The sequence below is a fragment of the Pelmatolapia mariae genome, linkage group LG4 (assembly GCF_036321145.2).
Source record: "Pelmatolapia mariae isolate MD_Pm_ZW linkage group LG4, Pm_UMD_F_2, whole genome shotgun sequence".
In the NCBI taxonomy this organism is placed as follows: Eukaryota; Metazoa; Chordata; class Actinopteri; order Cichliformes; family Cichlidae; genus Pelmatolapia; species Pelmatolapia mariae.
The window spans coordinates 21,139,771-21,160,270 of record NC_086230.1 but is presented as its reverse complement, the minus strand read 5'-3'; the positions used below and the strand labels follow the sequence as shown (position 1 = coordinate 21,160,270).

The 20,500-nt window shown below is 41.4% G+C and overlaps 1 protein-coding gene across 3 annotated transcripts in view; it reads left to right on the top strand.

The window, feature by feature from the left end:
* Positions 1 to 19,961, top strand: part of LOC134626235 (mitochondrial import inner membrane translocase subunit TIM16-like) — a 111,385-nt gene extending 91,424 nt beyond the window's left edge. Inside the window, exons 10-31 of one of the 3 annotated variants that reach the window (XM_063471860.1) lie at positions 8,205 to 8,259; positions 8,365 to 8,422; positions 8,520 to 8,665; positions 8,766 to 8,864; positions 8,944 to 9,048; positions 9,160 to 9,319; positions 9,440 to 9,615; positions 9,756 to 9,864; positions 9,948 to 10,034; positions 10,467 to 10,609; positions 10,831 to 10,935; positions 11,261 to 11,346; positions 11,450 to 11,591; positions 11,675 to 11,764; positions 11,865 to 11,981; positions 12,118 to 12,253; positions 12,386 to 12,477; positions 12,583 to 12,669; positions 16,248 to 16,332; positions 17,211 to 17,347; positions 17,803 to 17,868; positions 19,230 to 19,961. In XM_063471860.1, coding sequence (XP_063327930.1) covers positions 8,205 to 8,259; positions 8,365 to 8,422; positions 8,520 to 8,665; positions 8,766 to 8,864; positions 8,944 to 9,048; positions 9,160 to 9,319; positions 9,440 to 9,615; positions 9,756 to 9,864; positions 9,948 to 10,034; positions 10,467 to 10,609; positions 10,831 to 10,935; positions 11,261 to 11,346; positions 11,450 to 11,591; positions 11,675 to 11,764; positions 11,865 to 11,981; positions 12,118 to 12,253; positions 12,386 to 12,477; positions 12,583 to 12,669; positions 16,248 to 16,332; positions 17,211 to 17,347; positions 17,803 to 17,868; positions 19,230 to 19,319 — 2,371 coding nt within the window. In that variant the 3' untranslated portion in view covers positions 19,320 to 19,961. Of the gene's footprint in view, positions 1 to 8,204; positions 8,260 to 8,364; positions 8,423 to 8,519; positions 8,666 to 8,765; positions 8,865 to 8,943; positions 9,049 to 9,159; positions 9,320 to 9,439; positions 9,616 to 9,755; positions 9,865 to 9,947; positions 10,035 to 10,466; positions 10,610 to 10,830; positions 10,936 to 11,260; positions 11,347 to 11,449; positions 11,592 to 11,674; positions 11,765 to 11,864; positions 11,982 to 12,117; positions 12,254 to 12,385; positions 12,478 to 12,582; positions 12,670 to 13,631; positions 15,210 to 15,833; positions 15,940 to 16,247; positions 16,333 to 17,210; positions 17,348 to 17,802; positions 17,869 to 19,229 lie in introns of those variants that run through there. The other 2 variants (XM_063471858.1, XM_063471859.1) reach the window with 2 other exon arrangements.
* The last annotated feature ends 539 nt before the right edge of the window (positions 19,962 to 20,500 follow it).

Genomic DNA, 20,500 nt, shown 5'->3' with positions numbered 1-20,500 from the left:
ACATCGGATTCAGTGAGTTTAATTAAATCGTGGTCCATGTACGCATGTGTACGAGTACATGCACGTGTGTGTGTGTGTGTGTGTGTGTGTGTGTGTGTGTGTGTGTGTGTGTGTGTGTGTGTGTGTGTGTGTGTGTGTGTGTGTGTGTGTGTGTGTGTGTGTGTGTGTGTGTGTGTGTGTGTGTCCAGAGGATGGGGGCCCGATGGAGCGAGGAGAAAGCAGAGAGCAGGCGCTTGGCAGCCCATCTGAGGGGTTCGTCACTGTGGCTCAGACATGGCCACAGCTGGCCTCTCCACTGACAATCCTGGCTTTTCTCCCCCTCTCAGGAACGCACTGCGTCAACTCTAATTCCTTTCTAATGAACTGGCTACTGAAGGTAGCTAGGCAGGCAGACCCGGCACACTTATTAAAAGCACATAGTGGAAACAAAACACACGCTCAGTGGAAAAAATATGTCACACTTTTGTACATTTCAGTTTTCAGCAGGATGTCTGTGCAGCTTGGCTCAAGCACCCGTTGAGAAACCTCAAACTCATGATGTCTTTGAACCTGCAGTCAGCTCAAGCAGAGCTGTATCTTTAGATTTTAAACCATATGAGAACCTACAGTTTGTCTCAGTGTGAAGTTTTTTATCGCCTACAATTGAGCCACAAAGACTCCTTTGTCTGATATGATCTGATGATCCGTGTGGTTTACACTGATTCACTGGTTCAGTTCAATTTTCTAGTCCAAATAAAGATAATATCTCCATATACCTTACCTTATGCATGGAACAATAATGTGCATGTCTTTGGGAGGTCTGAAAATACTTCTGGAAATCACAAACAAACACAGATTAACCAGAATAATCAAGCCACGAATAGATTTTAGAGTAAATAGCATTAATTTTTAAATTACAACTGCACTTTTCAACATGCATAAAGAGTCAAAGATGTTGATGGCTGCAGACACGACTGTAGAATGCACTATCCAATCAAAGTGTGCTGGAAGATGCCACTATGACACAAATCACCTACCTAAGCCTATTTTTCTAATGCTGCAACTTTAATATGTATCGTCCCTGTTGTATAAATAAATAAAATGCAAATATAAAACATTGTTACAGACTGTCATGGTAGCTTCCTTGCAGTTGCCTCTTTCAGTGGACAGAGTGCATCACTGGATCATGAAAAAGAGATGAATCTTCAAAGATGAATCCACTGCTTGATGGATCAGATCAGTTTTGATGGCCTGATGGGAGACTTATGCAGAGTTAGTCACGTGGTTTTAATGCTGTGGTCTATCGGTGCAGTGCTGTATTTAGTGTCAGAAGGTCGAAGCTGAAACTTTGGTTTCCTCTTGTGGGAATGAGATAAATTTGGACAGTGTTACGTGAGGACAGTTGAATGTATTTCAGTTAAAGGCTAGTACAACTGTGATACAGAGTGAGTCGAGCGGCCTCACTGTGACCCCTTGCTTTTACTTCTGTGGTGCAGCCTGTGGATCCTCTGTTGCTGCTAATGGAAACTGCTAAGCACATTGAGACAACACAAAGCACATAGGTTTGATTGCTGTGTCAGTTTACAAAGGTGACAGAGTTCGTCAGCTTTGATGTATTGTTTATTTGCCTGCGTCTGGCACCCTTGATGGATCGTGGTGCTATAGTTTGAAAGCATTAGTCTGTTCCAAAGCTTTTGTTGACTTTTTAGGTGATCTTTTCCATGATTATCCATTTTCACTTGGATTATCTCCTATGAAAAGTATTCCCTTTTCTTTAACTTACTTCGTTAGCAGTACGTTATAAACCAACCTCGAATTTTCCATCCTGGAGACAAACAGCTTCCGTGAATCCCATTTAATATCAGTGGATTATTCCACTCCAGTCCCTTCATTGTCGAGGTAATGTTAGCACCCGTACGCCCGCAGCGCAAGTGTGCATAAAACCATTAGCTGTGTCCAACTCATTTACACAAAAGTAATAACACTAGAACAGGAAGGTTGTGCCCTTTCACAGAAAACAATAAAGAGAGGAAGAGCGCAAGGTTATCAGGAGAACAAATAGATATTCTGCCGGTCATATGAACTGTCTTCATCAGATAGTGATTATGAAAATAACTGAAAAGCATGTGCTTATATGGTCACACTTTTAGATGGGAGATACAGCTCTTAGTTACAGCCAGATGGTCATCACACCAGATATTTTTACAAATCAATTTTATACTACAGTACATATGCCACATTATTAATCTACTTTATGTCTGTACATGTGAGAACAGATAGAATAAAGTCAAAAGTACAATTAAAACCTAGTTGAAGGTTTTACAGTCATTACAGCTGTTACTTTACAGCCATACAAGTGATGGTATCTATTTTGCTCTATAATAACAACATCAGATGTCATGAACCTTTTCCCAGATATTCGTAGTGTCCAGGGGACAACTAATGTAGAATCACTGATCCATCGTCCTATGATTGCAAAGCTGATGACAATTGTCGTACTTTGTAACACAGTGACATATTAGCATGCTAACATGCAAGTAACTAAGCTTGTCTGCAGGGTAAACCTTAGACCTGCTCAACAAACATGCTAATAGAATGAAAGCTAAGATCAATTATATAATGCTAGCCAGAAAGAGGAGGCCTTTGAGGAATATGAAGCCAGCTCGGTTTTTGACATTCAAAGCTCTGAATGTGACTGCCTTTTGTTCTGGGGGGGCCAGTCCATGACTGATAGGGTTCCATTGTGTGTTTTTCTATCCAGGCATGCTTTAACTGCATGAGCGGTGTGTTCGGGATCATTGTCATGCTGAAAAATGAAGCTGTTGTCTATCAGATGGTTTCCAGATGGTACTGAGTGATGGATCAAAATCTGATGGTACATTTCTGCATTCATATTTCCATCAATTTTGAAAAGATTCCCAAACCTACTGGCTAAAATATAGCCCCAAAACATGTCAGAGCCTCCGCCGTGTTTTGCAGGTGGCTGTAGACACTGTTGTACTTCTCTATCAAAAATTCTAAATTTGAATACATCGTTTCATAAGACCTGCTGACACAGATTTTCAGTCGTTCTTGTATAATTTGGCATGACTCAGTCTTTTCTCCCCGTTTCCCTTCCTTAAGAATGGCTTCTTGACAGCCACACTTTAATGAAAAGTAGTTGGATCAACAGATCCATCTCTCAGATTTGCTGGGGAAACCACGTTCATGCTTTAAAATCAGTGATTCAAAACTGCTAAAATGTGCTCTGACCTATCCCAAGAGTCTTTGTGACCAAATAGTCCAATAGATAGCTGACCAGCAGGATTGCAGTGAAGCAGTCAGATACAGATGGACAAGCTGAAGCTTTCAGTCTGTAGAGGCAGGTGGGCTGATAAAGTGGGCTGATTGAGGGTGAAGGGTCTGTTGATCTGTGAACTCAGAGATAGCGCTGCACCCATCACTCACTCCCACTGACGGGGATGACATAACCAGGACACTGATAAAGAAGATGGGAGTAGGGTGGATGGTGTGAATAAAAGGTAGGTCATATTGCATACAAACATTACAGTGGACACTCTGCACTGCTGTGATTTAAGATAAAGTCAAAATAGCCTTTTTCTGGTGGAACTTGGTGAAATCTGAGTATTCTCGTCATGAAAAGTAGTATTTTATAGGTCTAGCACATGGTTACAAGCATACAGCATCCTCTACAATTCGCCTCTCAATTCAAGTGACGAAGAATACTTAAACAGGGACAAAAGGAGAACCCTTTTATAGAAGGATTAACAGCAGCGAGAGGGTGAATTTCAATAAAATAGTTAATAGTTCGAGTGTTTGTCCATCCAGTCTGAATAAGACTAGAAAAACTGAGCTGGTTTCATATTCCTCAAAGGCCTCCTCTTTCTGGCTAGCTCTTACCTGTCATCTGGAGCTTATTGAGCTGTCTACTGTGTGTGTGTGTTTTTGTGCGCGTGTGTGTTTATAGCAGTAAGGTTAGCCAAGCTTTAAGGCCGTGATCTCACACGACAGAGAAAGGTCCCTTTGACTGATACAGATCTGGTCGTAGCTCAACCCATAACATTATACATCCACAGGCTGCTTCCATTAGCTCCACCTATACTCTTTATTCTGTAACAGTACTGTGTGTGTCTGATAGCATCGGTGTGACTGGATGTGCCTGCACACTCACAAGCATTGTGTGGGTGTGCATTTTCATATTTCGGAAGAACATACGGTACAAGTGTGTGCACCTCAGTGTGCTACTGAAAGGACTGTGTGTGTGTGTGTGTGTGTGTGTGTGTGTGTGTGTGTGTGTGTGTGTGTGTGTGTGTGTGTGTAAATTGATTGCTGTGCCCATTCTTAATGTTCAGTGACTGGACATTTTTGCTCTGTTGAACTCCATCAACCCTGAAGTTTCTTTCCAACTTTAGCTGCAGGTGCCCAATTATATGCACTTCCCAAATCTTGTGCACGCCAAAAATACACACACACACACACACACACACACACATGTCTGGTTTGCTATCCTCGTGGGGACATCCCATTGACATAATGCTTTCCCTAGCCCCTTACCCTAACCCTAACCATTAAAAATGAATGCCTAACCCTAACCCTTACCCTAAACCTAACCATAACCTAATTGTAACCCTGACAGTAAAACCGCATTTTGAGTGTGAAAATTGCTTTCAACCCCGAGGGGACCTGGATTTTGGTCCCCACGGTGCAGAAAGTCCCCACCAGGATAGTAAAAGTCAGATTTTGGTCCCCACCAGGATAGTACGAACCCGTACACACACACACACACACACACACACACACAATTTCTGCACTTGTCTTTCATCCACATGTCTGCTTGTCTGGCCCTCCATTAGCCAGTTATTCCAATAAAATACACTATCTCATACATTATCAAATGACAGCACATTCTCATAATAATATTATACCTGTGCTGATTCTGACTCACACATTCGCACACACAGACTCACTCACACAGATGTAAGCTGGGGTAATATACCCATCATATCTGCTGGTGCTGAAGGCTGCTGTCATGGGGCAGAAGGTTGTTTTATGATGGTTCATTTGGGCCTGCGTGAGGCAGCAGTGTGAGGCGATGGCAGACGAGACAGGAGGCGTGCTCTCTGTGCTCTGCTTTGTGTAAACTCTGACAGGAGCAGAGTCCCAGTGACAGACTGAAGCCAGGGGGATTTGGGAGCACCGGGCGGCTCGTTGCAAATCATTGCAAGAGTTTGAAAGGTGTTGAGATGTTAGTGGGTGTAGATGCGACTGAGAAGAGTCTGGCAAAAGTTAAATCTTTCAAGGCGGGGTTGCTGAGTTGTCATGTTTTCCAGCTGATATTATAATAACTCGTAATAAGTTTTCTCGTTTGGTTTTCTCTTTTTCTTTCTCTTCTGCGGTATTATTTGATGGCTAATTAGTGCATGTGGTTTTAACTTGGAAGCACACACCCAACACTGGAAAGGTCTTAGGTCTGGATTAGCATGTCTGGCTGCGTTCAGTGCTACACTCGCACCTCTCCTGAATGAGCCCTGTAATTGTTTTCCTTTCATTCATGATCAGCCCATGTGATCAAGATCTGCATAACAAGCTCAGTCCTCGCACTTAACCCTATGTGAGTCTAACTGCACTGTGTCATTAATAATACATGTATGCATACATCATTAAGCTGCGTAATTAGCCTGTGTATCTTGTAAATCTGTGTGCGTAAATATGCACACGCATGCTTTGCGTGAGTTTTCCTGTGTGGGAAAATGCTCTTGTGGTGAGGTGGAGCATGAAATACGACGGTAAACACAGGCCGCTATCAGTGATAAAGCTCTGCTCCTGTTATGTGGATGTTTGACTTGTACTTTTACTGTGAGAAAACCAGAGATAAGACCTCAGAAAAACTGAAGGCAATTTGGAGAAATAATTGGGGATTGTGGAGGACAAAGCGAGCTCACGGTTGTAAGCAAGGTTGTGTTTTTGAATGAGGAAGGCTTGAACGGGTGAGGGACAGGAGGACGGGCAGCGAGAGGGGTGTGGGAATGGAGGTGTTTAGGGTCTCCCTGTGGAGCGACTCGGATATGGGAACACGGAGTTGGCCTAATGAAGCGTGGCCGCTCCTCGCTGACTTAACAGGCCTGAGATAAAGGCAGGGATGTTGGGGGAACAGAGAAGTCACAGGTCTGATACTCGTCCAGTTTTTGATAGAGAAAGAAAGAAAGATCATAAGAGGATGAGAAGAGCAGGGAACGCTTTCACATACTGGATAAACATTTAAGGAACAAAACATTAAAATGACAGTCACGTTGTTCTAGAGGGAGATGACTGATCTTAAAAGGTTTTAAAAGATTATGTTCCTTGATGTGCACTGGGTCATTTCTGCCTTTGTTGCTTTTGCGAAGCAGCTGATATTTCAACAGGTTTAAAAGCCGAATACTTTGTGTGGGAAGAAAATCGTAGTGGACTCTTAGCTATTGACGTCATGGGGTTCAATGTTGGGACTGGCAATTTTGTGGTGCCATGGCAGTGCCAGCTTTTTGGCACAAGGAGCAATGCTTTTATTTATTGAATTTTTGCATGAAACTAGTTATAGATTAGAAAGTAGCAGTGCATCAGTGGAAAGAAAAAGGCCACAGAGAAAATGGGTGAGTGCAGATTAATATAAAGTGGGTTTGTTTTTCACCTGTTTGATAGCACTGCAAACCAAGTTTCTTGGCTAAACTGTGAGTCTGTGACCGTCAAACTCCGTTCTCAAATTCATCCAAAATACACTCTTTCTCTGGAACCTCTCGCACATGTACACACGATAAACCCTCGCGTGTCTCCGTTCCCTGTCACTTAAGATACCCAAACTAAGTCTGTCATTATGCTGTCATAGTTGAAGCATTACATCACCAGTCTGTCAGTCTCAGTTGATGTGGAGGCAGCCAAGTGGCGTTCCCCTGGAATAGCACCATTACACAAAGTCTTCATCATAAACCAATCATTCGGACTGCCTCTCCACTTCAATCAGACTATCCGTGGTCTGTAATGGGAAGCGGTCGGATCAGCCAGCACTCCTTTCCTCTTGTCCCGTCTGTGACCGGCCCTGGAAGCTAAACTGGAAATGGAGATTTAAGAGCAGGCACCGAGGTGGAGAACAGGAGATGTTTGTCAGCATTGCCAGTGTTTGCGCAAGTGTTTCCTGTTTGGTCACCACATCCAATTGTCCTTTCCTTGCTGATTAAAATGGCTCGCTCAGTTTCCGCAACCCTCAATCTTCTTAACTCAAATCATGAGAGAAGGCAGGTGACTGCGGCCTTGTTTTCAGCGTGCATGGGTGAAAGGTCAAGGTTGGACTAGAAAGTTTGAACAAAACATTAATGAAAAAGTGTTGATAATAAAAGCTGAATTTGCAGATTTAAAAAAATCTTTTTAATCCAACAAATCATAATGTTGATAAACTACGAAACTTGTTCCCAGTTCCAGTTCTACTCCCTGCTCACCTCCAGTAATGTTTTGCATTTTTAAATAACATTTGGAATGTCCGGCATTTGCCTCATGGTCTCCTCTCCTCTCATAAGTTTTCGTCACAACCTTGTTGGTTTTAATGCTGTAACAAGTCATGTTATTATTAAATTTATTTTACCAGGAAGTCCCACTGAGACCAAAACCTGGCCAAAGTTACAACTATATAACCGAAGTGTCTCTAAAAAGCTGCAAATGCAACAAAAAGTATAAATCCACAATATAAAAAATACAAACACATATTAAAAAAAACTTCCAAACATTAAACGGCTTCTCTAAAGAAACATCTGCAAGAAAGTCTCCATCACTGCATTCTTTATTATGCTTTTAAATTCACCAACAAATTTAGACTTTTCTGTAAATTATTCCATGTTCAACGTGCATAGTTAGAAAATACCTTTCTCAGCTCTCTCAGAGCCGCAGCAGGACTCTACTGCCTCCTTTACCAAAAAAATGGGCATACTGCACCATCTAGTGGCAGCTCACTAATGCTTAAACCCAAAGAGGACTTGAGCGTATATTATTTTGAATGACAAGCTACTCTCTGCTGAGCCAGAGACAGAGGATTGCCATAGCAGGTATCTCCCCTGTTTTGATGTAGCAGAATCTTACACCTTCCTGACCCAACCCTGAAGGGATTTGAACCAGCGCCCTTTCATTTGCCAAGCAAATGTGTATATCATTTTGAATGTCAGCTTCTAATGTCTCTTTCTCTCTTGTCTCTTTTCTTTCAGGACACTGATCCCACTATTTGATGAGGACACTGGTCTGCTTCTACTGGCTGGCATGGTAAAAATATATGCTTGAATATTAAATTTGTTATTATTGGTTATGTATTTAAATATCAGCTGGAATGACCACACCATTAACATCACCTCTCTGATTCTTATGCAGGGAAACACTGGGATCGATTGCTTTGAAGTCTCTTCCTCCGAGCCTTTCCTCTCTCAAGGTGAAGCGCTGTTTGTTATCTGTCTGTACAGATGTCACAACCAGTCGTCTTTCCTAGTATCTTGATCCATCTCTTCTTCTAATTCTCACATCCATAGTCAGCCACTGTCTGACGGATACCTCAACAAAAGGCGTTGCCCTGGTCCCCAAGCTTGCCTTGGATGTGATGTCCTGCGAAGTTGTGCGTGTGCTTCAGCTGACAGACAGCTGCATCCTGCCGATCAGCTATCAGGTCCCTCGCAAGGTGTGTAGATGCACAGCAATACTCACAGCTCGCAAATAAAGGTGATGGACTTATTTTAAGTTCTCCGTGTTTGCTTGTGCTTCATTTTTTTGTCTTCCAGAATTCAGGTCACGAGTTTCATGACGACCTTTACCCAGACACGTTGGGCACAACCCCAGCCATGTCTGCTGAGGAGTGGTGGAAGGGAGGGAACAAGCAGGTACGGGATCCCTATTTTCAAAAAGCTTAATCCAGTCTTCACGCTGCACAGGAAGCTCAAGCTGTTCGTTTTATCGTAGGTGGAGAGAGTTAGCCTGCACCCAGACAAACGTCCCAAACAAAAGGCAGCACCAGCAAAACAGACACCTGCAAAAAAGGAAGTGGCCAGTGGAGGGAGCAAGGAGGTGAGATGCACAATTATTTAAAAGATGGGCAAAATCTCCTAATTTAAACTTGATTTTCTTTTTAAAATACCAGTGGATTGAGGATCGTAATCCCATCTCTCTTCCCCACAGGATCAAGCTCGCGACTGCTCTACCTCCAGCAGTCCTCTGAGCACTCCCAGCAGCAGCGCCGCACCGTCTCGCTCTCCTTCCTCCACCTCCGGCCTCTCCTCAGGCTTTGTTCCCAGCCCCAGTCCCAGCCAGAGTGCCAAGGCTTTCCAAAACCTGATGGGTAAAAACAAATAAAAAAAACACAAACGCGCACTCTTAATTTCTCCTTACCCATGTTGGTATTTTATCTTTCTTTACACAGTAAGCTGTTAATATTGAATTATTGTTATTTTTTATTCAGGGCCAACTTCCAAGTTCCGTCATATCCAGGGGACAGTCATGCACCGGGACACGCACATCACCAACATTCGTGGTCTCAACCTGACCACACCTGGCGAGTGTGACGGCTTCTGTGTCAACCGCCAACGTGTGGCAGTGCCCCTCGCAATCTCCGGGGGACAGATTGCTGTATTTGAGGTACAGCAGCAGACGAAAAATGCAGGGATGTTGTTTAATAAAACTGCAGATCCCGTTTTCTCCTGTAGTTAGTTATATTGGGAAATTAGACATTTGTGTGCTGTATCTATGTGTGTGAGTATTTTTAATCCTTTCCTCAGCGCTCCCAGCCTGGCAAACTTCCAGATACAGCCCTGCCCACCATCCAAAACTCTGTCAATGTGGCTGACTTTGCTTGGGACCCCTTTGACACACATAGACTTGCTGTCGGTGAGTGCATATGCACTTTAGGGTAAATTGGAAGTGTCTCAGTGTGTATTTAACCTGCTTGTCTCCCTCTCTGTGCATGCTAGCTGGTGATGATGCTAAGATCCGGGTTTGGCAAGTACCAGAAGGCGGGTTGAAAGAGACGCTAACTGAACCTAAGATCATCATGCAAGGTAGAGCCTCTAAGTTTTATTTATTGCAAGTTAGAAGGTATGCAGATGTTTGTACTGTGTGTTCCCTTGCAATACACTTTGCATTCCCTCCAATCTGTAGTTTACAGAAAAAGAGAGATGATCTGAGAGTGCGTGTGGTGCATTTCTCTACTGAAAAGGCAGAACTTTAGCCAAACTGCCACTGACTGCAAGCAGTCACTTACTAGGAGCTCCTAACTGCAGTGATACCAGTTATTTTGTGCTTTGATTACATCGTGATGTTATCGACGGTACCTGAGATTGCATCAAATTTAAAGTGAGGACATCCAATGTAAAAGTATTTCAAAGGAACACAATTTTAAAGGAGTTTCAAAAGTAGTTCAAAAAGAAATTCCTACCACGCTCCTTAACAAGGTTACAGACAATATTGACTTCTGAGGCGACACTTTGCAGGCCACACAGAGAAAATCTACTCCATCAATTTCCACCCTCTGGCCAGTGGACTCCTGGTTTCTTCATCATATGATCTCACAGTCAGACTGTGGAACCTAGAGACTGGAAAACAAGTCAAAGTTCTCGATGGACACCAGGACCAGGTGAGTGACCAAGAAGTACATGAGATTAAATACAGAAACGCTTTCTGATTTCATTCTGTGTTTAAGAAGCCAAAGAAAATGATGCCGTATGTGTAGACTGTCTGCACCTATTTGGATATCTGGATCAGTTTCCATACAATGTCCTGATGAAACCTGATCATCTTAAAATTCCTGATTTCTTCTTCATCTTCTCTCGTGCTCCTCTTTGTGGATCCCATCAGGTGTTTGGCATGGCGTGGAGCCCAGATGGGAAGCTTCTGGCTACAGTTTGCAAGGATGGGAAAGTTCGTATCTACGATCCTCGCAAATCCACTTCACTGGTGCAGGTGTGTATCACCAACTTTCTAGAAATGATTTTTGTTTTGTGAAAATCGGATAAGATCGGACAAATCCACACATCTGAGCCTCATTTTTGAATTCTAGTACACTAAGAAACAGACTCCTACAACATATCGACCTGTTGTGCTCATTTCCAGCTCTATATTTTATATTCTTGGGCTCTACTACAGTAGTTTCACATGATTTACAGCTCAAAGAAATGCTTGCATGTATTTTCTCCAGGTGCTCAGATTTCCTTCAAGCCATTAAGTCGTTAAGTCTGCCTATCTGGGGACACCGACAGACACTTGCTAATTTCTCTCTTTTTTTCAGGAGGGCCCGGGGCCTGAGGGCCACAGGGGAGCTCGTGTGGTGTGGGTCTGTGATGGCAAGTACTTGCTGGTGTCTGGATTTGACAGGTACTGCAAATGTCAGAGAGTTTTTAAGCAGGCAGGTTGTTGGAGCACCAACAAGAAAGTCACAGGAGAACTTGACTACTCACTCCTTTTCCTTCTTCTACAGTCGCAGTGAGAGAGGACTGTACCTGTACTCTGCTAGCTCCCTGTCCTCCGGGGCCGTATCCAGTGTTCCTGTAAACGTCTCCCCTTCCACACTGATCCCATTCTATGACCCCGACACCAGTGTCATCATCCTAACTGGAAAAGTGAGCACACAAACAGAAATATTTACTCTCTACAGCCATTGTTCCATGAAATAAGATTTAACCTGACTGTGTTTCTTTGTCAGGGTGACACCAGAGTGTACATTTATGAGATCGTCCCTGAAGATCCATATTTTATTGAGTGCAGCAGTTTCAATTCTCCCGAACCACATAAGGTGTCACGATCACTCCCTTTATGTTTCATTCATTGTTTTCCGCTTCTTTTTAAGTTAACAGGATATCGTTGAACTAAATCAAAATGTTTCCTGTTTGCAGGGTTTGGCCTTTCTGCCTAAGACTGAGTGCAATGTTCGCGATGTGGAGGTAGCTGTAGGACTGATGCTCACCAAGACAACCATAGAGCCAGTGGCCTTCAAAGTGCCAAGGGTCAAGGTGAGCCAACTGCACCACCTTGTGGCCAACTTGGAACATTACATTGTTTCCCCTCCTGATGCTTTTTCTAAAAAGTAGCTGTAGCTCTTACTAGACGCTGTATACCTAATTGTGTATGGCTTTTTTGTGTCTCCAGAAAGAGTTTTTCCAGGATGATGTGTACTCAGACACAGCGGTGTGGTGGGAACCAGCACTTACTGCCTCTGCCTGGCTTTCCGGCTCCAACGGCCAACACAAAAAGATCAGCTTGAAGCCTAAAGACATGACGCCAGGTGCAGGCAGCGACACAAAACACACACACGCCCTTATCTAGCATGCCTGTCACTCCAAATCAAGATTCTTACATCTACAGTCTGCGTGTCAGCACTAGACATGTCTTGGTATGTTTATTCCCCCTCCTCTAGTGAGTGAGGCCCCCAAAGAGGCTCCAGTGAGGAAATACCTTCCCTCATCTGTTTACCTGGAAGAAAAGACTGATGAACAGAAGAAAGACGAGGTGAAAAGAAGCTCAAATACTGTATACTTTTATTTCGAATAGATCTCCAAAGCTTAAGTACTTAATACTTATTCAGAACTTAATAAATATGTGTGTGTGATCCAGCTTCTGAGTGCCATGGTGGCTAAGCTGGGAAATATGGATGACCCACTACCACAAGAGTCCTTCGAGGGGGTGGATGAAGATGAGTGGGTAAGTGAATGTGATCAAAATATGAATGTGTGACTTTGATGTTGCTTTCTTTCTGAATAAATACTGATTGGTTCAAAAATGCTGATGTTGAACTAACAGGAGCACACTTAATCAGTCAGTCAAACTCAAGGAGCATCAATCTCTGCAGTTAGGAAGCGTAAACCACTGTTTCACTTGTTTTGGCTCAAATTAAAGTGACAACAGGTGCACTGTGCAACGTTGTGTAACACACCCTCAACACTTTGGAAACTGTGCTGGGAGGCAGGGCAAACAATCGGAAGAAGCCGGACAACCTGAGCAACCTGAACGAGCTGCAGGCACCATCTCGTGTTACCAGTAATGACAGCGCAAAACTCGAGAAAAATCAGTCAGGAGTTGATAAGGAGAGCACCGTGGTGTGTCGGCACCACCTGCAAAACCATTCCCTTTTAGGCCACTATAACTCTCATCTGATTGAGCATCCATTGGTCAAAAGGCTGCAGAGGCCTGGGTGTCATTTCCTGTCATTCCTTCCTGTCCGCTCTCTACTGTCCTGTGCAATAAAGGCTAAAAATGATAAAAACATCCCCTTTTTATGGATGTCTTGTTTCCTCTCCAGCGCACCTGTTTTCACTTTAATTTGCACCAAAGCAGATGTGATGCACAATGAGTCACAATAGTTTATGCATCCTAACTGGATAGATTGCTATCGCTGAAGTTTAACTGACTTTGTGTTACACTGTGACAGTCAGGTGTTCCGCTGTTTTTAGCATGGTGTTGAAGAGGTAAATTCGGATTTCTATTCCTTTGCAGCTGACCCAGAAAGCTTTATGACCAATAAACATGGATGTTCTGTCAACACTTTTTTAAATGCATTAAATAGTTTGCTGTGTTTACTGTCAGACAGAAGGGTCAGTAGAGACTGCAGGCAAGTTGCAAGCCAGTGTTGTACTTTTGCTAACTTTTGTTTCTCTGTCATTTAGGACGATTAATGGGGATGCGCCTTTGGTTCAGTCGCCGTGCCAACAGCAGACAGAGGAGAACAGCTCCAGTGTTATATTGCCAGTCGCTTCATCAGCATACATCTCAGCCACAGATTGCTGCATCATTACTGCACAATAACTCCATCTTTTTTTGGGAAAAAAAAAAAAATCCTAATCTTCTGTACGACCTTCTGGTTTCAGTACTGTATGCATGATATCATCTGTGGATGTCTATATCATCAAATTTGATTTTTTGAAATCATTCTGGGTTAAAAACATTTTTTTTGTGTGTACATAAAGAAATAATATCACTCTTTTCACAGTATTAATGGGAAAAAAAATCACCATCCAGTACAGCAATATTATTCAGGACATACAGTGAAGCCATCTCAGTCGTATTGCTTTAGAACAATCATAGGAATAATAATAGTGCTTTATGCTACATTACCAGTTAACTCTGAGTGCTCAAAACCAGGCCGACCCGTGGTTTACACTCTCACCAAGCAACTTTTAAATATCACACATGTACTTTTCATCTGTTTTTCTCTCTGTGTGATCATGGTTTGATAATGTGACACACGCTGGCAGTATCCTGAAGTACAAAACAAAACAAAAGAAAATGTTTGTTTAGGTTTACATCTCAAAAACCAACCTGTACCTACACAGTGGACCACTGCTTGTATTTTATACTGGCCAGTCATGGCAGCGTGCTCAGCTCTACAATAACAAATGTTATATGGCAAAAAAAAACCCGATTTTTACGTCACCCAGCTGATAAAACCACTTGTCTTCCTGTTAAGTTGGGTTAAATCCACACTCTCGCACATGCACACATACACAAGCACAAGTTTAGCAGCAAAAATCCACGCTGAGGATAAAACAGGGTCGCCAGTGTTCATGTTTAGCCATGAGCTGGAGTTTCTATTTACAGCAACATTACGTTATCTTCTCTTTATTAGCTGATATTAGCCTCGGAAGCCATTCTAGCATAATTAGGTGCCAGGTACATATGATTCAATTTATGGCCAGTAGTAGTCTCATAGCTGGCGATCAGAGGTCAATACAAATAAACCACTTCCTTTTGAGTTTTAAGACAGGGCTTTATATACTTAAGGGTGATTGTGTCTTTCTTTTTATTTATCGGGTAGATTAACTTTTAATTTAGACTCTTGTCGGTGTTCTGACTGTTTTGGGGATCTTCCTCATTAAATGAGCTAATTTTAGTATCTAATTTTTCCTATTAACAACTTATGATGGTGTTAATTAGACAACAGTACAGTATTAATAATTTACAATGCAGCCGTCATGTAGTTTCTTTGTAGAGCTACAGCGGTACTTTCAGTAATTCAGGCTTGATTTCACAGTTTGTTTACAACCTCTGATGGACCGAAATGTTTACTTTGCTTAGGTGTTGTCAGGTTTTTTGTGATGTATACTGTAAGTGCTTGTGATTCTCAAAGGCCATACTTTTTTCTTCCTACTTTTGGATCAGATAAACTTGCCTTCCATTTGTTTTTATACAGTGAGTAAAGTTTTGTTTTGTTTCTGTCTTACTTTTTTCAACATTGTCTTGCAATAAACACCTTTTAAACTCATTTCTGCTTGTCTCTGTATGACTAAGAAAACTAGTAGATATGTAATATTTTTTTAAAAAAAATCCCCACTAATATTTGGTTTAATGTCCCTTAGCAAGGTTTCGTTTCCATCAATAAGCTTCTGGGATAATTCTGGCTGAATTTTTGACCACTCTTCTTGGCAGAATTGGTAGAGTTAGTTTAAATCGGATATAACTTTTAAATCTAATCCACAAATATAAATAGGTTTGAGATTTGGGTTTTGGGAAGAGTATTCCAGAAGTTTAATGTTAGCCTACTTTATCCTGATATGAGTTTGGAAGCATTATCCTATTGGAACGCCCAGTAAAAGAAATCATTAAAAGCCCCAAGTACCATAAAATTCATGCCCATGATGGTTAACAGTAGCTGCAGTTAAAATGTATTTGCACCTTCACTTCCTTTTTCAAGGAACATTTACCAACATATTTATTTTAATCAGTCGAGTTTAGTCATGTATACTTGTTTTATTTTATCGTCTTACTGCTTTGAATGAAAACTGCACTTTGACTTCCCGACCAGCAGGTGTCAGTGTTCAAATTTTCTCCGTCCAGCCGAGCCGTCTTCAGTTTGATATTGTCGACGCTTCCTTGAACTCTGACCTGTCTGTAACCTTCAGCGTGTATGTGAAAACAGAAGAGACGTGCTGTTAGCTGAAGCTTTATTAATATTATTATTGTTATTATTATAACATGGTAAGAATACATTTGATACTTTTTGTGTTAATGTGCCAACACTGTTAGAGACTGTGGTTATTCCGGAAGCTTCCCTTGTGTGTTTGTCGTACATAAGACGTAAGAAAGCTGTGCCTCCTCTTCCCTGAGAGGTCTTTAATTTGATTTAAACAGTTTTTAGTAAAGTCACATCCAGAAAGGATGTAGACGTGTGTGGAAAGCGTGTCGCTGTTTACAGATGTAATGCAGGTGTTGTTGACTGTAAAGTCACTTCTTGATGTTTTTTGTGATTAACTCTGTCATTCTTGATGTTTTTTCTCCTGTTGTAGGCTAAATATCTCGCACAAATTGTAGTGATGGGAGTTCAGGTGGTGGGACGTGCATTCGCTCGTGCTTTGCGACAAGAATACGCAGGTATGACCCGAAATTAGTCGATTATTCGATTCTTGCGCAGAATACATTGTTACAAAGTACTAACCTAGTTTAACACCTGGCATAAGGTAATATAAGAAGTATCAGTTTACTTTGAATAATATAGGGCCACACCCTGGCCGTAAGGTTGTGCACACCATTATAGTTTTAGTTACTTTAGATAGAAGCACATTTTGTAATTTTCAGACAAATGTTGCACACGAAGTCACAAGTCTGATCAGCATTTTTTATCACCATTACATGTTCACTGGCCTCAGGTCTGCCTTTAATTCTTCATGGCATAGGTTCACGAAGCTGCTGTAAATATTCCTCAGATCAATTTTCTATTGGATTTAGATCTGAGGACTGTTGAAAGCAGGAAGGGATGGACATGGTCAGCAAAAATACTAAATTAGCAGCCGGTGTTGTCTTCTGCTGCTGTAGCCCACCTGCTTCAAGCTTTGATGTGTCCTCTGCCTACTTTAGATCTAATGAGTGATTATTTGAATTACTGTTGCTTTCCTGTCAGCTCTAAGCAGTCTTCCCATTCTCAATGTTGATGGCCTCTGGCATCAACAAAGTACTTTCATCTAGACATCAGCCACTAACTGGATATTTTTTCATTTTTTAACATTCTCTGTAAACCCTACGTAGGTTATGTGGGAAAATCATAGTATATCAGCATGCAATATTTGAACTTCAGCATGTCATCTTGACCACATCTGCATGTCTCAGTGCATTGAGTTGTTGCCATGTAATTGGCTGATTAGATAGATCCTGGCGTTAATAAATGGGAACCAATGTACCTAAGTGGCAGGTAGGTGTATGCATGTCTGTGTGCATGTGAATCACATTTGTTTTTGTTGTGTTTTGCTACACAGCCAGTCAAGCTGCAGCGCAGGCCAGGGGCCGTTCGGGTCAGGAGTCGGCCGCAGCCTCCAGCATCACTGGAATTAGTTTGCAAGAGGCCCAGCAGATCCTCAACGTCTCCAAACTTAGCCCTGAAGAGATTCAGAAGGTACAGTCACACTAGTGCTACTTTTAGATCCTTTTAAGGTTGAAATTGGTCTGGAGATCCAAGAAGCTTTTTTTTTTTTCAAATACCATCTGATGTGGAAGCTTTTTACTCTTACACAGTTATTAAAACAAATACAGTAGTTTGGTTAGTTTACGGTCAAAGATTGCATGGAAGGTAAACCATCTCTAAAGTGGTTATCAAGTAATGGAATTTTTTTTTAGCGTTTGCTTAACACTAGAACAGTAACATCGGGTATATTTTACATGATAATTCCCATCAATAATATATGGCAAACTGAAGTACTTTTCTTTTACTTCTGAATCTCTCTGATGTCATGTCATTGATGTCATTTGATAGAATATTTGGTTAAAAAGTGTGTGTTTTTGCTGGGAATAATTAAATGGAGTCAGATGCTGTCACTAGAATACTAACACTGAAGCATTTCTCTTCACCAGAACTACGAGCACCTTTTTAAAGTCAATGACAAGTCAGTGGGCGGTTCCTTTTACCTACAGTCAAAAGTAAGTACTCTAAACCTGCATTCACTTTCACTTTCTAGACATTTTTTAAAATGTGTGCCGCTAAGGCAGCATGAACATAAAAATTGGTACATTATTTTTGCTTGTCTAAATATGAAATCAGCAACAAAAATAATAAATAATTAAAAAGTACAATTTTATACCTGTAGGTGTCAGAGTTTTGAGTCTCAAACTCGGATCTTTCTACTGCCAGATATTGTGTAGACAGAGCCAGCTGTTCTAAAAGTTTTTGTAAACTGTTGCAAAAGGCATTTTCACCCTTTTTTTTTTGCTGTTCTCTTGGGTTCTGATGATGCAACGACGAATCCAAACAAACCAAAAGGAATCTCTACCAAGAGGCTGAGAACATTCACTCCACTTATTGGTCAGATGTGTCTGAGAACTGAGGAAGTATCGACATAAAAGATATATATCATGTCAATTTAAAGTGGCGCAACATCAGAGTTGGCATTTGCTCATAATGGTGGAAATGTTAGAAAAACACCAAAACCATAACTTTGCTCTTTGTGTTGAATTTCCGCTCATTCAAACTTTGCTTGGGGAAAACGCTCAGCAGAATAAAGTAGTTAATGTTGATCATGTAGCACAGATATTGTGACGGTTGCAGGTTTCAGTGCCCTGCCTTCTTCCACAATACAAAGTTAACTTGGCCATACAAGCTGTTTAGTTCCTGAGGGAAAACTAACCAGTCTGATCAGACTGAACTAAAGAGTGATGATGTTAAACGACCCTGATGCTGACAGATTCCCTCAGAAACTGTTTATTCTCAGAGATGCCGTTCGTGTTCAAAATACCTGTTTTAATATTTAAAAAAAAATTACATTATAAATACACCGTTTACTATATTAATCATTCACATTGAGTGAATCCTCTCCATGGTGAGCGCACAGTGCTGTGGGAAAGTATTTTCCATCTTCCTCTTTTTTTTTTTTTTTTTTTTTTGTGTATTTGTAACTTCCAAAATTTTATCTTCTATTTTTCTGTTTCCTAAACTTTAAAAAAAAGTCACTGTGGGGCAGATTTCACTGGCTGACTGGTCAGGTCGGACCAAAGTTCATGTTTGAAAGCTCAGTTTTTTTTTCACTCTCAGGACCAGCCCTAGTAGTTTCTATGACAGATGCGCAAATACAAACTTCTCACTCCTATTTTAGTCTTCTCATACCAAAGATCTGTTCTCATTGAATATCAAGTAACACGTAGGTGGAGTCGATTCTTTGTAATGAGTAATGTTTGACGTTCAGTCAGTTGCTCGGTACTTCCTCTTTACTGTGACTAATTTAGTATTTTAAAAACATTGAAGTCACCTCTTTCTCTTTGTCATCGCTGTTATTGTTTGTGTGTAGGTGGTGCGAGCCAAAGAGCGTCTGGACGAGGAACTAAGTATACAGAAAAAAGAAGAAAAGCAGCAATCACAGCAGAACACGGAAACATGAAGGACAAAGCGATGCCCTGTCTTTCCTCTCCCCATCCTCTGTAAATTATAACCCAATTAAAAGTCTTCTCCTTTTCTCTAGTTTTGACTTTGTGACACTTTTTTTGCCGAGCAATGAGGTGCAAAAAAGGAAACTATAATTCTATACATACGATTTTAGCTTATGTGCTGAGTTAAACTGCATCGAGTTGAATGTTAATCAGGTTATTCTGGGTTTGTTTTCACCTGTTTTAATTGTATATTTGAGATAGAAATGAAAATGCACACAAAAGTATCAAATGCAGCTTTATTAAACATTTTTTTGTTTTCATTGACATTATTATCAATATCGTAATAAAATTCCTCTAAAACAGGAGAACGCCGCTATGTTGTACCAATTGGAGACTTTTACAACTCTAAAATTCTGCATGTTCGACCATAGAACATGATGCCAGGAAAAAAAAATATATTTTCATATAATCATTTTCTTTTTCATAGTGTATAACTTCTATATTTACCTATAATAATAAAAAGGCACTTGGAAAAATTAAAATACTGACATAATATCTCACAAATGTGCAAAAAAACAGAACTTGGAACAGGCCTTGCGTGGCCTTAGTCTTATCATTAACCCTTTGTGCAACGCTGTAGCGCTTTCGGTCAGCGGCGCCCCTTTTACCCTGACCCGACTCGCTGACAGCTTTTTGCCCTGGATTTCAGTTCCACGTGTCTCAACGTGAAGTGTTAAAATCTGCAGGAGCGCGTACCACTTTTTCTTTTTATGCTATATGAAAAATAAGACTTTAGAATTCAGACATTTTAGCGACTCCGAATGACTTTTTACAATGACTTTGTTCCCAAAAACAACCGACGAATAACGCACTACGCTGAGAAAAGACATGACAGCATCACCTTATCTACACTCGCTATAAAGGGGGGAGGGGGGCGGTTTATTACAGGCTGAGCTCAAAGGGTTAATGGATCGTACAGCTTATTTAATATTAAAGATGTGTGGACCCTGGAAGGATCCGTGTCAGTATCGTTCAGATTTCTGCAGCCACGCCGAGTCTCTGTCCCTGGCTCCGACCAGCAAGAGGAAGAGACAGACAGGGGAGGTGGAGGAGGAAGAGGAGAGCCGCAGCATCTGTGGGTTTCACTGTTGCCATGGAAACCGTGTCTAGCCTACTTAACACCTGTTTTGGT